Here is a 17327-nt window from a genome sequence, read left to right as displayed (position 1 = left end):
GCCTTTGCAGCCCTCGATCGAAGAGTGCTGGGGCACTCGCACGCTCGAGCCTCATCCCATTCCACGGAACCAGAGCGCGTTCCAACGCCCCCATGGTTTCTCTTTCTTGCACTGCCGATGAGCCCTCCGAACAGCGCCTCCGCTTACATGGAGTGCCCACCGACAACGAGAACGAATACGGGACAGCCATCAGCTCCGGTCCCGCGCATTTTCGACATCTGGCCCACTCTTTCCGCATCCACGCCAATGATCGACAAGGCGCTGTCCGACTTCGTTAACCAGCTTTCATACGAGATTAACGAGATATTCTGAGCGGACTTCACAGGCGAACGGTACCAGTCTCGACAATTGCCACCAGATTACCCGCTGCAGCAAAGTCCCAAGCATACGACAACCATCGGAACGAATCATTCCCGCAGAATCATCGAAAGCTGTAAATGGTCTCCGTCCTTCCACATCCCAGCAAGCCTATTGATGTCTTCGGCACGAATACACATCTGCGGCGGATCATCAACTCCCCGTAAGTCCCGCGCGCCCTCGTCCTAGTGACGAGGAGTGTGAATGCATTACAATGCGCTCATCAAAGGCCGGTCGAGCAGAGGTTCAGGTCTTGAGGATTTGTTCGGGATACTTGTGGAGTAGGCTTGCGCGGCGAAGTTTAACACTCGAATGAAGCAACCATCCATCATCAGGAGTGTCTCCCTCATCCTTTCCGACAAAGCCAATTTCCATCCTGTTCAGTGTCCGTCTCTTCCTCATCTTTCTGATCTCCATCGAAGCCGAAGTCTTCTCCGACAAAACCAGTTGTATCCTGCAAATCGACCATGCTTCATGTCGTTGTCCTCTAGCTAATACAAATTCATCTGTCGCAAGACTCTTCCCAGGCCCCTCTTCCTCCCGTCGACAACCAGACTCGCCATAATTTCATCCGTCTCCTCGATCGTCCGCGCTAATTCTTCTCATGTCCGTTCCGCGCTAGTTCTCGCCGTGGCCGCCTCGACAAGTGCGCAGTCGTCGGAGAGCGTTACTAGGCTGTGCTCGTCGATGTCTCAAGTCGTTCTCAGTGTCAGGTCTTCATCCTCGCACATCATTGCTGACCCGAAAGAATTTGGCGGATAGTATTGATTCGTTTCAACACCCGTAAGACTGCTTGCACTGTAGCGGCGAGATCGTTCGCTGCAAGGACGAGTTCCCTCCCGGCACGATAGTAAGCTCCTCTACGATCGGCGTGCATCTCCATCTCAACGGGCATCTCTGCTTCACATGGTTTTGTTAACAGACTCTCCAAGGTTCGTAGGAGTTGAGTGCTTACCATTGTTGAGAGCGAAGTGCAAATAGAGGCTGCACAGTGCGAGCATCGTCATGGTGGCGATCGTTGCGAGGTGTTGGAAATTAATCGAACATTCACTTCACTTCGATTACGCAAGCGATTGCGTAGGCGCTGACGCAAGCTAACGCCTTGTGGAACCTTCCAGATGCGGAAGCTACGCACATAAATAGCCGCTCGTTTTCCCTTCGATAGTTAAGCAATCAACACTCGTTTTTCTAACAGTTATGAGCCCGGAAGCAGCGCAATACCGAAGCTGTACATCTCAGAACACCCCCGAATATTCGAGAACCCTCTAATCCCCGGATTTCGAAAGCCTACTAGTCCGAAAGCGGACTTCGCAACCCCGGATTCGAATTCGAGCCCAAACCCAAACGGGCAGTTTTCCGCAAACCCAAATTCGAACCTTACCTCCCGACTATACCTCTGGACATTCGACCTAAAAATTCGACAACATCGATTCGACGCACAACTACGCAACGCCGCGACGCCGCATAACAACGGAAATTTCCGGTCTAAAAGAACAAGACCGCGCGAATCCAACCGTGTCAAAATCGTAACGATCCGATCGATACTCGCGAAAATATTCGACGCCGAACATGACGGACCTTACCGACGATAAGGTCTCTTCCCGAATCCCCGAGCTGTCTAAGGACAATTGGCTCGAATAGAGCGATCTTCTTAAAGACGTTCTCGAGTCTAAAGGACTACTCGGCGTCGTACAGGACGGCATCCCGTCTAGAGCTACGGAGAGCGAAAAAGCGGAGTTAAAGAAGAACGACGCTAAAGCTCGAGCTCTTATAAAGACGGCAGCAGGATCTAGCTATCGTGTACACCTTCTTGGGCTTACTACAGCTCGGGAATGTATACAGAAGCTAAAGGCAGTCTGCGAAACGACTAGCGAGGAGCGAGTATAATCGATTCTTTCGAACTTCTTCGGAATGAAATTTACGACGTCTATCGATACTACGGCGTCTAAACTTACGACTATGCAGAACTAAGTGCGGGTTCTTAGCGCTAACAAAGCGCCCTCCGACTCGATCAAGAAGACTATACTCTTAAAGACGCTTAGAGAAGAGTATAAGTCTACGGTTTTCGCCTTAAAGGCTGCCGGCCTTTCGAAGCTTTCCTACGACGATATCGTTAATCGTCTTAAGGAAACCGAGTACGCACTCGAAGCAGAAACGGAAGAGGTCCTCGCCCGAGCAACTACGTCGAACTACCGGCCGAACCGATCGAAACAATCGATAGAATCTAAGGATTCTAAGCCGAAATCGAAGAAAGATAAAGAATGCTTCTATTGCAAGAAGCGAGGACACTTTATCGCCAAATGCCGCACCCGAATAAAGAAAGAAAAGGAGTCTACGAGACCGGGGAAGCCCGAAGAAGCGCATACGGTAACGGCCGAAGCTTGGACCGTTATATCGTCGAATAAAGACGACTCGAAATCGCCGGATTAGATCCTAGACTCCGGGTGCTCGTAGCATATTACCTACGATAAGTCGAAGTTCGTTTCCTTAAACGAACAGAGCGGTACGGTTACTATTGCTAACCGTAAAGAGCTCGATATCGTAGGTAAAGGGACGGCGAGAATAGAGCTACCTACTAAGGTAGTAGCTCTCTCCGATGTACTATACGTCCCCGACATCGGTTATAACCTCCTCTCGATAAGCTAGCTCGCCGACAAAGGGATATCGACTCTATTCGGTAAAGAGAAAGCCGAAATCCGCCGAAACAACGATCTTTTAGCTACTAGCTATAGACAAGGACGTACCTACGTCCTTAGAGAAACTATAGCTTCCCGAGTAGCTACTACGGAGTCGAAAGAGTCTACGGAAGACTCTATACTTTGGCACCGGCGCCTTAGACACCCGGGAAACGATAAGCTCGTTATAGCTCCTAAGGGACTATCCGGCCTTCCTACGCTATCTCCTCTTAAGGAGGTCTGCGACACCTGCGAATTATCGAAGGCAACTCGACAACAAAGCCGAAAACCGGCTGAGAGAGCTACTAAACCTCTCGAACGAGTCTATATCGACTTTTAGGGGCCTTATAAATATAAGACCCTCGCCGGCAATCGATATATCCTTACTATTACGGACGACTACTCCCGTAAAAGTTGGATAGAGCTTTGTAAGACCCGGTCCGAGGTATATACCCGCCTACGTCTTTGGCGGCGTATAGCCGAGCGAGAGAGCAGCGAAACGCTAGCCCGCCTTATCTCTCTTCGAGCCGATAACGCTAAGGAGTTCCTTAAACTAAGGGACGTCTTCGAAGACGTACGGATCGAGATAACAATCCCGTATACGCCCGAACAAAACGGCGTAGCCGAGAGACAGAACCGTACGCTTACTACCTTAGCTAGATCGCTTCTAGGAGGCGCGAGGCTTCCTAAATTCCTTTAGGGCGAGGCTATCGCTACGGCTTGTTACTTACGCAATCGAACTCCGAGGAAAGGCGAAGAGAAGACCCCCGAAGAGCTATTTACCGGTACGAAACCTAGCGGACAACACCTTCGAGTATTCGGCTGTTTAGCTTACCCTTATATCCCTAACGAGAAGAGGGATAGTAAGCTAGACGATCGATCCTATAGCAGGATCTTTGTCGGATATAGTCCTTCGACGAAGCAGTACCGGATCTTTAACCCTCGAACGAAAGCTATTAAGTTAGCTAGCTCTATTCGCTTCTTCGAAGAGAAACGAGGGGGAGACGTCTTCTATCCTACGGATACGGTACTTAACGAGCAAGTACCTATCGAGACCGTACCTAGGACGCCCGAGGAGATCGACTTCGAGCTCGATATTAACGAGGAAGTAGCTACGAACGATCGTTTCGACGCTACGAACGATACCGAAGACGATACGATAGTAGTACGCCCTCGAGGGGCTACTACGACTACTACGGCTAACGGACAGCCTAGTAGAGACGACGAAGAGACTACGAATCGAACGAGCCGCTATCCTAGTCGGGAAAGAAGAGAACCCGATAGGTACGAAGCCCGGAAAGTAGACTACTCTCTTACGACTATAGTAGCTACTCCGAAGACGTACGACGAGGCTATATCGAGTAAAGAGAAGCGAGAGTGGAAGCAAGCTATCGATAGCGAGCTAACGTCTCTATTATCTACGGGAACGCTCGAGATAGTACCTCGTCCGAAGGGAGGGAAGGCTATTAAGCTAATAGGATCGAAGTGGATCTTTAAGCTTAAGACCTTACCTAACGGGCAAATCGACAAGTATAAGGCTCGAGTTGTCGGCAAGGGATATACGCAACGATACGGGCTAGACTATACCGAAACGTTTAGTCCCGTAGTTCGCCTCGAGAGTCTACTACTCCTCTTAGCTATTACAGCTATACGAGGACTAGTTATACACCAAATAGACGTCGTTACGGCCTATCTCGAAGGGCCTCTCGACGAGGAAATATATCTAGAACCTCCGGAAGGTCTAGATATAGGGGAAGGACAGGTTATTCGCCTTCGTCGAGGCCTTTACGGTCTAAAACAAAGCGGCTGTAACTGGAACAGGCTTATAACTACCTTCTTCGAAGAACTCGGACTTAACGCTATCCCCGCCGACCAGTCCGTCTTTATATCTAAGGACGGGACCGTTATCGTAGCTCTCTACGTCGACGACCTTCTTATACTCGCGAAAGACGAAGGGGAAATCGTCTCTCTTAAGCGTAAGCTTACGGATCGATTCAAAATGAAGGATCTAGGTCTTGCGAGATACCTACTTGGTATACGGATCGACTACGAAGCCGACGGATCGATAGTAATCGATCAAAAGCACTATATCGAAGAGACGCTTCGGGAGTTCGATCTAGAGACAACGGGTCGATCTACGTATATACCGGCCGCGGGATATACTTCTCTTACGCCCCGAGAACCTACGGATACCCCTACCGACGACAGGGAGTATAGGAGACTAGTCGGGAAGCTAAATTGGCTTATTCGAGCTACTAGAGCCGATATAGCGTTCGTAACGCAACGGCTAAGCCAGTACTCGATAAACCCGACTAAGAGGCACTTCGAGGCTGCTCTCTACGTCCTAAAGTACTTAGGAACGACCCGGGATCTCGCTATCCGCTTTACTCCTAAAGGAAATAGCGAGCCGATAGGATACGCTAATTCGGACTACGCCGCGGACTCTACGACTAGAAAGTCGACAATAGGCTACGTATTTAAGCTAGCTAACGGGACGATAAGTTGGTCCTCGAAGCTACAACGTAGCGTATCGACTTCTACGACCGAAGCCGAGTATATCTCTCTCGGATATGCTTCGAAAGAGGCCGTTTAGATAAAGCGATTCCTCGAGCAAATACGCTATCCTACGGGTTCTATACGCCTATACGGCGATAACGAGGCCTCGCTAGCCTTAGTTAAGAACCCCGAGTTCCACTCCCGGACGAAGCACTTAGATGTAGCACTCTACTACGTACGAGAGCTAGCCGATGACGAAACGATTAGTATCTCTTACTGTCCTACTAAAGAGATACTAGCCGACTGCCTTACGAAGCCTTTACCTAAGGTTAAACACATCGAGAACGTTCGCTTATTGGGATATACGAAGACGAAAGGAACTTCCTAATCCTTCCGGTTTAGGAAGTAGGGGGAGTGTTGGAAATTAATCGAACATTCACTTCACTTCGATTACGCAAGCGATTGCGTAGGCGCTGACGCAAGCTAACGCCTTGTGGAACCTTCCAGATGCGGAAGCTACGCACATAAATAGCCGCTCGTTTTCCCTTCGATAGTTAAGCAATCAACACTCGTTTTTCTAACACGAGGATGAGGTTCTGACCGTTTCCGTCTGCTGGCTGCACAAATTGCACTGGTGGCATGGTCTTCTGTTGTTGAGGAGTTGACGTGTGTGGTTGAAATTGCTAGTGGACGAGGTATATGAGCTGTCGATTGTCTTTTTTTGGCGAGGGCATGCGCCTCTCTATATAAGAATGCTCACAACTATGAATTAGGGATCAGACATGTTGTTACAGGTGCCTACGGTGTAGTTCAAGCACTTGTTGGGCATTGAGATTGGTGTCTCACCGCGAGACACGCCATGGATGTCTTCTCCTGGCGAAGTATGTGGCAGATACCACATCGGATGCAACGCAGAAGCTGCTGTAAAGGAGAGTCTCAGTACGCGGCGACGGACAACATCCGGTCCTTTCGAGAGGTGCTGTAGCATGGTCTAGCGGAGGGAAAGTAAGTCTGTCGAGGGAATGGGCGTTTTGGTCCGGCATCTGCCTATCTTTGCTTTCGTCTACAGTTCGACTAAGGTCAAGACGCTCGCTTAAGAAGGTAAGACGTTCTTGCCAAAAGATGTGTCGAAAGCTTGTTGGGGTGACGTTGGAGGCGGCGTCTGTGTCGAACTTGGCGTCAAGACAAGAGTCGTCTGGAGATGGTAGCGGAGAGGTAGACGGAATTGTGACGGGTAGTGCTTGTCCGCAGGACTCTTGGATTTTCGCCGAGAGCTTGCGAGACAGCAAGATCTGCGTCAAAGGCTTGTTGCTCCACCACCTTGTGGTGTGACGTGCAGGATCAAATGCGTTAGAGAGAGCCCCATCGAATCTGTTTTCCACTCGACTCATTCGTAAGTCTCGTCCGGCTGTCCTACTGGTCTGGGTTCATGTCAGCTCAACACGCATTGTTAAGGTCTTCCGCTCGCTGGTACGTCCCTGCATCCTCACGCATCTGCTTTCTCTTGCCCTCTTTTAGATGGTAGCAGGCTTCGTCTGCTACAATGCCTTGTCCTCTATTGTACTGCCGCGGAAGGTCAGCTGCGAAGTAGTAATTTCTGATTCCTCACGTCCTGTGGGGAAATACAGGGATTTCGACTAGCGCTGCGGGGAAAAACAGGGAGTCGACTAGCGCTGCGGGGAAAAACAGGGATCGTCTAGAGTGAGCCTTGAAACTTTGATTGAACATCCTCACCTTCGAAACATCCCGTGCCGTCCGACGGCGAATCCTCCTACAGGACATTTCCACCTCCTCCTGGCTCGCATCTTCAATCTCATGGGAAATGTTGTCGTCGCTGGAATTGTGCTGGCAAATGAAGAATTCGCGATCGAAGGCGGAAAGATGGGAGCACACCATTATGCTGTGCGGGGTGAAGCCATCCATGGTTTGACGAGTCGTCCGCAAGTACTCCCGTCCGTATTGTTGGCGCGAACGGTCCAACGTATGTATCGACATGGTCACGCCAATTCGAGATCCGTTCGGCCAGAGAATGGCACTGGGATCCGTGGGACATGTTGCCGGAAAACCTCGTGGAGTTGTTCCGGACGCTTGCCCATCGAAAAGAGACCACCCAATGTCGTCTGGCTCGGCGTCATCTCCGCGCGAGTGAACATTTCGGCCGGTGGCACAAGTCAATGTACGGCGCTGTTCGAACTATTGAATATGTTCGAGTCGACCCCTGCGAGGTGTATCCTGGAAGCCCGGACAAGGCCAATCACAACTGGACCTTCTTCGTCCAAGCATCCTCACACACCACGGACTGCTGCACGATGTGCTATACCTCTCTGTGACGCTTCTGAAAGCTGGTAACATGGAGCAGGCTCTGCACGGTATTGAAGCCTTTTCCACGCCAAGAGAGAAGACATCGATCGATGTTACGAGGCTCGAAATGAGCATGAAGTGCTTCTATTGCAGTCGCATGTTCTTTGCATACAATCCATCTGCGAGGGGAATCTTAGAGGGCAGTGTTGCGTAGGGGCTGCACACGGTCTTAGTCTCAAGCATACAACTAACACTCCACTCCAGGCACCTCGACACTTTGAAACGCCTAGCCAGCGGCACGCCAACCACACCCAAATCGCCGGCCTTTCACACCCAGATCCAGGAAGTCATGTTTTTGTTCAGCCTTTACGTCGTGGACGGGTGCGTTTGACTCTCGATTGGACACTACACGCTTCGATGAAACCAGCTCCGGGCGTCCCGAAAGCTGACGGCAACTCACTCGGAGTCACGGACGGTCTTTTTTAAGCATCTCCCAAAATCCTGGACGTGGACACCAACTGGCGCAAGTGGAAGTCCTCCGTATAATCTGGGAGGTCTCTGCTGTGCGGCGTTTTTGCTTCACCGCCAATGCATGTGGATCTGTCTCCATCGTACCACAAGGCCCTCCCGCAGAGATCATCCAGGCGGTGGATCAAGCAGTGGAGTATTTTTGATGATATTCCCCAAAGGCTGCACTGCGTCTTATTGTTGCTACTCTTCCTGATCGGATGCGCCACCTGGGACTACGCTTTGCGATCCCGGACTGATGTGGAGTGTGGCAAACAAGCATCGTTCCGGAAATGATCAACGTGGACGACACGCGTTGAGCAGGGGAGGAGGTATGAGATATGGTGGACTGCGGCGATGAGGCCGTGATTCGAAGACCGGGATTGGACTTCATCACGTTGTGGGATGGATCATGCTGGCCGACACCCGGTTATTCCCTCAATTGCTGTGTCGCGTTGTGCTAACGCGAGCGATAACACTGCATAGATATTCACAGACTTCCCTCCCGGGAGTCGACAAGCGCAACCGATAGTTGCCGAATGATTGTAGGTGTCTCGGTGTGCCTTGAAGCAGGCTTAGCGGTCCTTCTTCATTCGCAAGCTACATCCTGCTTTATACACTCTTACTTACATGTTTTGGTTCAAGATTCCACGTTCTGGAAGGGTTGCGATCGCTCTCGACTTCATTCCGATCCTCGCTCGCTTTCCCGCCTTGCATCCCGATTGATACAAACGTTTACTCTCCCCTTCCACAACGCGGCTCCCGATGGCTTGGGTTGCGCGGTCTAAGCTAGAGAACCGACGGTACTATTCCTGCTTGGATAGTCTTGCAGGCACTTCCATCAACAAGTATCTCTGTCCTCTCGCGTGGGCTGCACACGTAGTCACCGAAGCCCGAATCCAGTGGTGCTTCTTGAGCGGAGCCACGGAGGCCGTCCGGAACCAGGGGTGTGAAGATCAGACTCATGATCTCAGTTGAAGCACTGCATTAGGGTGGCGACCGACGACATGGCCAATGGTTGTGTGGGCTGTATTTGGAATACATGTCTCGATTGTCCTGTGCTGATCATGTCGGCGAACGAGTCTATGAGGCCTGATCCGCAATGCACGATTGGGCCTGTGTCCCTCACTCGCTGCAGGTCGATCGACGTAGCTGCGCGGCTCTTGAGCTGGGCTCACTGCATCTGGTTCAACCGGCTCAAGTAAGTACGACCAGCTCGGCCCTTCGCTCCGCTTAAGGATGCGTCCGTCCATCAAGACCGCCGACAACATCAGGTTTCGCTCAGAAGACCAGCAACTAACCTCGCACACAGAGAACATACTGGGAGTTGACCAGGTCACCACATTCTCACTACTCTGTCACATCTCACCGACGAGCAGAAAGGTCTTGCCAGCTAGCAGAGACGGTCGTCGGGGTCCACGGTCTCGACAAAGCGGGACGTTTGGACTAGACGTTTATGCATACGAAAAGCCGACAAGCATGCGCTCCGTTCCCGACGAGGTTCGGTCCATCAAAAGCAATGCCCTGATCAGGAACATGTACGCCTTGGGCAAGCCACGCATCGCAGACTACGATACTCTTGGGTTGATGCAAAAACGGCTGTCACCTGCGTTCAATAGCTCGGTGTGCAGCGGCCATTTCTATTCGCAACTTCTAGCCGCTCCATCTAATTATGAGGCCTTTCAACTACTCTACATCGACAACCCTATCAGAGTCGCTCTTCACCCCCATTTCGCCTCACGCGGTTGGGACACAGCCAGATCAGTCGTTAAGAGATGCTTGAGATAGTGCCGCATAAGTAAGTGACGAGGTATGGTTGTGATGGATGAATTTGATTCAATTGCGTTCATTTCAACTGCACGGTATTCGCAGAATGTGGATTTGCGGTAACTATGAATCGTGGTTTTGCAAAAAGAATTCTTCACCCACTAAATCGACTTCACATACCAACCCTGGGGAATCCATCAGAACCCGCTTTCTCAAGCAGCTATCCTTGGAACCCTTTCGTCTACTCCGCCCACCCCAACTCCCACCCACTCACTTACACACTTCAAGTACTCCTCCACACACAAATTGACATTCTCTACCACCTCTCCTCCTCCAGCCCAACCCTCACCTTCCTTCCACCCACCACGAGTCTCCATACTCAACGGTCCCGCTAGCCTCAACAACTGCGCCCGCATTCCCTCTTCCGTGAAATACCCGACCAAGCCACCCTGATTCATCACCATCATCGCCACAACAATGTCATCCATATGACGGAGTTGCTGGTATTGCCGAGTGAGGACCCCCTGGGAGATACCCTTGCGGTGCAAAGAGTCGTCGCCGTCAGGCACGAGAGCCAGAGCCAGAACTTCCCGGTGAGAAGTCATCACGGTTCTCAGCCGCTGCACGAGCTCTGCGGTCCCGATTGACGAGCCGTCGTGGATGGGCATCGAGTCCTCTGGCCAGCTGTAGGTGGAATGCGCCGTGGCGTGCTTGGCGGTGGAAGTGGAGTAGAATTTGTAGAGGAGAATGGACCCGAAGAGGAGAATGACGAGGAAAGTGACGAAGCAAGTGACGAGAGTCTTGGGGCGGGTGGACATCTCAAGTACGTGTTTGATCCTCGATCGAATGTCGATAGTAGTGGCATGTTCAGATAAAGGTGAAGTCGTCGGCTCGGGAGCTGTAGAGTCGCTGTTCGATCCAGTCGTCTGGTCGTCGATAGTAGGAACTTCTGGCTCCGAAGAATGTGAAGTCGTCTGCTCGAGAGCTGCGGACTCGCAGTTCGATCCAGTCGTCTGGTCGTCGATAGTAGGAACTTCTGGCTCCGATGAATGTAAAGTCGTCTGCTCGAGAGCTGCGGACTCGCTGTTCGATCCAATCATCTGGTCTTCAATAGTAGGAACCTCTGGCTCCGAAGAATGTAAAGTCGTTGGCTTGGGAGCTAAGGACTCGCTGGTCGATCCAGTCGTCCGAACGTGGCCAACTGCGATTTCAACCTGAACATCGTCCATCATGGGTTCTGACTTTGAAGACAAAGTCGTGAACTCAGGAATGACAGGTTCTCGCGACAATCGGACGAGGTTATTCCCTTGCTCCTCTGACGGTGGGCTGTCTTGACGCTGAGTGCCCACAGAGCCCAAAGACACAGCTCGCTCGGTAAGTTGAGAGCTTTTCTCGAACGGGAGCCTCTTTTGTTGGAAATCAGCGGACATGACGGACAAAGTACGCTTTAAGATCTGTCTCATTAGCGGCTGGAGAGTTCATTGTGTCGATGGAGCAGGACAAACTTACAGGGATTCGGTCAACTGTTGTGGGAGGGATGGATTCCGCGCAGCTCATCATGTTTGGTTCTCCCAAGGCACTATCCGAGACTTTGGCTGGCGCAATCATGTTTGCTGGCTGGTCTGCGGTTGGATTATCGTGGAGCTACAAAGACAGCGGAGTCAGTGTCCATCACGCTGCACAAGCAAAAGCCACGATTGAAAAATGTACCTCGCTGCTCCCAACGTGTTCAGACACGTTCCGCGGTGAAAACTCCCGCTGATGAAACCCCTGCTCCGTGGTTTTCTCCTCTGACCTCCTCAACCGCTTCTGGCCCGTATACCCGCCATTGTGGAAAGGATCATGGAACACAATACCTGCTTGTCGATCACCACGGCCAAGAGTCTGTTGCGATGGATCGGTCACAAGTCCGGCCGAGAGACCACTCCCCACGCTTGTGATTGATTGTGCTCGTGATTGTGGAGGCGACTGATCATTCGTGCTGGTGGCTGGTCGACTCGGTGCGGGCGGTGTAGGTGGTGGGGCCTGTCTGATCGGTGAGACCGGTTGTATATATCTCGACGCCGAAACTTCGACGCTCGGCGATGATTCTGTAGTGCTTGTAGTCCTTGATGTCGCTGGACTGCGGGTTGGTATTCTTGATGGACTGCGGGTCAGTGTTCTGGCTGGACTGCGGGTCGGTGTTCTGAGCGGACTGCGGGTCGGTGTTCTGAGCGGACTGCGGGTCGGTGTTCTGGGTCGACTGCGGTTCGGTTTGTGGCTGGCACCTGCTTGTGGATAGCACTGTGGGCCAGACTTCGAGCGGTCGTGATCGTTGGGGCAGGGGAGTGGGCTCTGAACTGTAGTCGGCAAAGATGGTCTGGACTCCTGAGCTTGCTTGTCCTCGCTCGAAGGATGGAATTGCATCGTGGCAGGGGATTCTGGCGCGGTGGAGGGAGCGTTGGTTTTTGGCATGGTGGATGGCGCAAATGCTCGAATCAAATACTTCTCATCCTTATACAAACCAAAACCAGGTGTTGATTGGTCTTCCGACTTCTGCTTTGCTCGACGGTCGAGGTGCTCAACCATTTCCTGTTTTATGCGTGCGGCCTGCGCGTACCAGAACCGGTTGTAGTCCGCACGTTCTCGAGGATGACGAACACTGAATGATTGTCGTTGCATGCCACTTTCGAGTTGGCCTTGCTAACTTTTTGCAAGGCTATTGTTGCCGTGGGATTGCGCATGCAGTGTGAGTGTGGATGCCGTGTGAGTGCGGAGGTTTGGCCTCGGAATGATATTTTCAAAATCATTGATCAAGTGTTTCGTCATCAACCCAGAGTCCTTGCTGTCTAGCATAGTTGCTACTCAGTATCGTTGCTGTTCGGCATGGTGAATGTTACATTTCAGAAGTGCTCCTTGTCACCAGAATCCCAGCAGCACACCTCACACTACCAGACTGCCGAACGCCTCCATTCTGATAATGTCCGACTATTGGTGACCTTGAAGTATCTGCAGGAAATGTGCGATTTGCAGATGGAAAAATGTAAAGAGCAATAGCAGAAAAAAAACGAAAGTGAAAGGAAGAGAAAATGGACGTTCGAGGCACAACCAATCTTTCCGGATTCCCACTTATTCGATCGGGATGCCGCAACTGACACTTCCCCTAAGCAAGAGCCTTGAGGTCGCAATATAGACTCTTGTCGGTGACTGCCTTCTGCCGCGACGAGTGTAGAAAGTCAAATGCCATCGTCCTCGGTTCCTCCAGTCTTGGTGTTGTACCCCGACATGACTCTGGAGCCGCTCTCATTGCTTCCTGGTATGATCATCGAATTCTCTGACCGCATGTCATCTCGTGTAGCGGAGAGGATTGCTAGCTCTCCTTCACCTACCTGCCTGGGTAGCTAATTGCAGGAAGCTGAGGTCCACCCAGGAATGGTGCCATCCTCTGAGTCTGCCCGTACTGGCCTGACTGGCCTTGAGGTTGAGATGTGTCCTGATCGCATCGCGCAGCTCTTTGACGCTGACGCTCTTCCTCGGCCTTTTGCGAATTCGTCACGAATTTGTCCACGCTTGCATTATCCAACCCGCATCCAGCGCCCTCCAATTTGTACTTCTTCCTGTATCATCATCTGCCGGCGATGGCCGCCTCACTCGGTACTCAACAACTTTGCCTCTACCGATCCCGAACGTCCGTACTGTGTCCGTCTCTTCCGCAGCTGTCAGACCTCACCGGATTCGCCATGGATGGTTTCAAGCTCCGTCACAGGTTTCTCTTGTCCCAACGCCCACATCTTCAGCCAACATGTCTTTCAGGCAATCCTGATAGCCAGCAGACTGCAGGTGCACGAGTGAGTCTCCAGTGTACGTACCCCTCTCTGACGTGACTGCTTCCTTTGACCGTTGGCCGAGGAGTACGGAGCTCGTGGTATCCTCCGTGTTCGCTGCCAGTCCTGGAGCGGCCGTAGGGTTTGCCATCGGGATAGAAGTTCGATCGAATCCAGCGCGGTTGTATTGTGGACGGAATCCGGAACATGCAGTCTTCGCGACGCCGCTTTCAAACCAAAATTTGATGACCTTGGATGACCCCTGCCAACCCCGCCCGGCCAGCACCAGCCTTCATCCGTCTCGACCACACCCAGCATGTCTACACGGACATTCATAGACATAGACACTCACAGAAAATCCTCATTTTCCAGCCGCACCGCTTCGCTCCTCAACCCACCGGACAACCATGACCCAGGAACTTTCCGCAAAGATCAAAGTCTGCCAAATGTCATGCTCAGCAGAAGCCGGAAGCTGAGATCGCCGGAGTCGACTCGCGCAACAAGGCTATCGTATCAAATACCATCAAGCAAGACATTACCGCACTCTCCGAGCAACTGCACAGCTCATCGAAAACGGTGGCCGAAACGAAGCAGAACAAGTCAGTCCACAGGTTATGTCCCTCTTCGGAAGCGTTAGCACAAGGTTGGAGGGCATCGTGAAGTAGGTCACGACCATCGATGGGGAGCAGCAAGCGTTAAGATGTTGGTCCACGCTGCAGGCAGGTCGATTCTATAGCTCCGCTCTTCTCTTGCTACCACGGACGACGTCGTAGCCGACCGCCTCAATTGCAGATCGACATCCACCATGAACGAGAGCAACGACTCCTCGATTCTCAACGCCGAGGAGAGTGCTTAAGTGACTACGAGTGCGAGATGTCCAGCACAGAATGGAGACCCTACGTTAGCAGCGAGCGTGCTCTATCGTTCACAGTCACGCTCAGCCTCAAGCCCCACGATAGCCGGCGCTGCTTCCACTTCCTTTGGCCGCTATATCTCCAATATCAGGACCTCGCATGAACGCAACGCCGACAAACGTTTGCCAGCGACTCTCTGCTTTTTGGTGCAAGAGCACGTCGAGCAGGAGGGGACCAGGGCTCCGCTAGATAGAACCTAGAGGACGGTCCTTCGCAAAGCTTCGATCCATTCCGCCGCCGCGTCAAAAGCCGAAGAAAGACATATCCAGAGCAAAGTCGTGCGTATAACATGGAAACATGAGCAGCTTCTAAGCGGACAGCTTCTGAGGCGGTAGCTTCCAGGTCAATTTGCTGGCTTTACTCGCGGTGGTGTTCGGGAAGCGTTATTAGTGGATGCGCCTTCTGCCAGTCGGCGAGGGAGTCGTACCGTACGCGAAACCTCTCGACGTCGAGAGTGAGCTTGTGGACGGCCTCGTGCGGGTCGTGGCTGATGAGAGGGGTGGCCAGTGGGCGAGTGTGTTCGACGCGGACGCATGCTTGACCTACGCGCGCTTCAATGTCGGTCGCCGTTGCATGCCGGAGGGCGTTCCGGTCCTCGGTGGGCACGACGGCGTCGTCCTCGCGTTGCTGAGATTGGTCGGGACTACCCGTTGAAAAGAGGTTGCATGATCCTCCCACATCTTCAGCAAGCGGCCATGGTAGAGCGAGTGACCCATGTGTATCTCGAGGTCGAAAGTTGGGCTTGAGGGTGCGTTTGCACACTGCGCGGTGCCGTGCAGTCTGCACGGTGTGGCTTGTGCTTGTGCATGTGCAGACCGCGCAATGTGGCTCGTGCATGTGCAGACTCGTGGCAAATATCTTCAGCAACCGCACTCCGGTTTAGGAACTCAACGTCCGATCGCCAAACGTTGTGAAGCGAGGAAGGTTTGAGTGGGAATGCGCGTTCAAGGACTCGGGTGTCTTCACAGGCAAACAGGCTTCATAGGCTGGTAGGGGAGGCATGCGGCAACTCGAGCGGAATGCTGTGAGTCTCACCCACTCGGCGAGATTGGTGGATCGAGCGGCTGGCGGAAGCTTGCTGGTCTTCTCCCGGCGAACTTGCTGTCCTGTCCACCACTTCGCCGAAATTACCTCTGCGGATCAGCGGAGGTCGTCGGAGGAGCCAAGTACTTCATCTGAGGACCAGTCTCCCTGGGTCGAGCTTGTACCTTGGAAAGGTCTGGACCAAGAACAGGCATTGCACATCATTCATTCTTCCCTGAGTTAGTTGGGTCTGGAGCAAAGAGCAAAAAATACAGCAGTTGTGATCATTCGGAATGGCGGGAAGCCAAAGATTTGTATCCAAGTACCTCGCCGCGGCTTTTTGCGTATGCAACATCCCTGTTTCACTCCAGTGATAAGCATGAGAAGAGTCGGCTCGCGAGCTTCACAATCAACAAAGCTGTAGTAGGAGATTGTACAGCGCGCACGCATACGTATGTCTGCACGGTAATCCTCCGCCTCCTCCATCCTGCCCCCTCTCCATCGCTACCCCAGCGCTCGCGAACTGCCATGGCCAAATTTGGAGACAGTGTTATGTCCTTAGTCTTGTCCTCTTCGCATTCAAAGTCGCTAGCGGTCTGCTCTGGAGTGAGCTGCCCGGTCTGATTATCGTGGGAGGCAATGCTGGCCGTGTCGTGATCGTCCGTGGAGATCTCGGACATGTCGTCGAGCATATCATATTGGGAGTCGGCGAACGACGCTCGGAGATGGAGCCGTCGTTGTCCAAGATGGGAAAGCTAAGGTCGATCTGGCTGGTCGAGAGTGGTGGACTAGGAACAGCGTGGGCAGGCTGCGGTAGATGGTCGGTCACCGGGTCACGGGATAACGAAGTAGAGTGAATGATGTCGCTGTCGCCGGTGATGGGCGAAGGACGCTCCATGGTATGTTGCAGTGCGGCAGAGCTGTGTGCGTGATCCGTCCTAAGAACCCTTCACACAAGACAGGAACATTGCACCGGTTCCAACCCATTCGATCCGTCGAAGGCTTCTTCAAATCGTCTCCATCAGATCGTTGTCCCAATTATGCCTCGCTTGGGCATGCAAAACTCCGATACGGTCCACCTGGAGAGCTCAAATCGCTGCCTCATTACTCACCGCCGTCGCGGCGCAGGGAACGTCCTCCACGCACTGCTCGCGCGGGGCGTCTCGAAAGGGTGGTCGGCGGGGACAGAAGGCGGGCTGTCATTTTCTCGGTGGGACGCAGTGATATCCGTTGGCGGCTTGTGCGGAGCCATTGGCGAGCAGAAAGCTGACATGAATCTTCGTCTCCTGGTGGAAGGGTGTCGCGGTTTGCTCGATGTTCATCCCAACGTGGCGGTTGCCTTCGGTAGCGGCGGCGGCACTAATGGGCTACGGGTCTGAACAAGGGACTCATCGTGGCATCGCTCGTCGGCTGGAGGATCTGGCTCCGTCGCTTGGAGTAGGACCTAAAGCTCGACGTCGTGCGTGGGCTGGAAGATCGTACTC

The 17327-nt window shown here is 52.6% G+C and overlaps 3 protein-coding genes across 3 annotated transcripts; all 3 read right to left on the bottom strand.

The window, feature by feature from the left end:
* Positions 1 to 10187: 10187 nt before the first annotated feature.
* On the bottom strand, positions 10188 to 11711 carry MYCGRDRAFT_97690 (uncharacterized protein; the record flags this gene model as incomplete). Its single annotated transcript, XM_003847297.1, has 3 exons — positions 10188 to 10226; positions 10382 to 11548; positions 11613 to 11711. 3 exons carry the CDS (start codon positions 11709 to 11711, stop codon positions 10188 to 10190), a joined length of 1305 nt encoding a protein of 434 aa, XP_003847345.1.
* A 364-nt stretch (positions 11712 to 12075) lies between these two features.
* On the bottom strand, positions 12076 to 14115 carry MYCGRDRAFT_97689 (uncharacterized protein; the record flags this gene model as incomplete). Its single annotated transcript, XM_003847296.1, has 4 exons — positions 12076 to 12437; positions 12608 to 12744; positions 13472 to 13699; positions 13952 to 14115. 4 exons carry the CDS (start codon positions 14113 to 14115, stop codon positions 12076 to 12078), a joined length of 891 nt encoding a protein of 296 aa, XP_003847344.1.
* A 2090-nt stretch (positions 14116 to 16205) lies between these two features.
* MYCGRDRAFT_97688 (uncharacterized protein) lies at positions 16206 to 16523 on the bottom strand (the record flags this gene model as incomplete). The annotated part of the gene is made up of 1 exon (XM_003847295.1): positions 16206 to 16523. The coding sequence occupies one exon, from the start codon at positions 16521 to 16523 to the stop codon at positions 16206 to 16208; it is 318 nt and encodes a 105-aa protein (XP_003847343.1).
* Positions 16524 to 17327: the final 804 nt, after the last annotated feature.

The sequence above is a fragment of the Zymoseptoria tritici genome, chromosome 15 (assembly GCF_000219625.1).
Source record: "Zymoseptoria tritici IPO323 chromosome 15, whole genome shotgun sequence".
NCBI lineage: Eukaryota > Fungi > Ascomycota > Dothideomycetes > Mycosphaerellales > Mycosphaerellaceae > Zymoseptoria > Zymoseptoria tritici.
The sequence above is the reverse complement of the archived record's forward strand: the minus strand, read 5'-3'. Positions and strand labels throughout refer to the sequence as shown.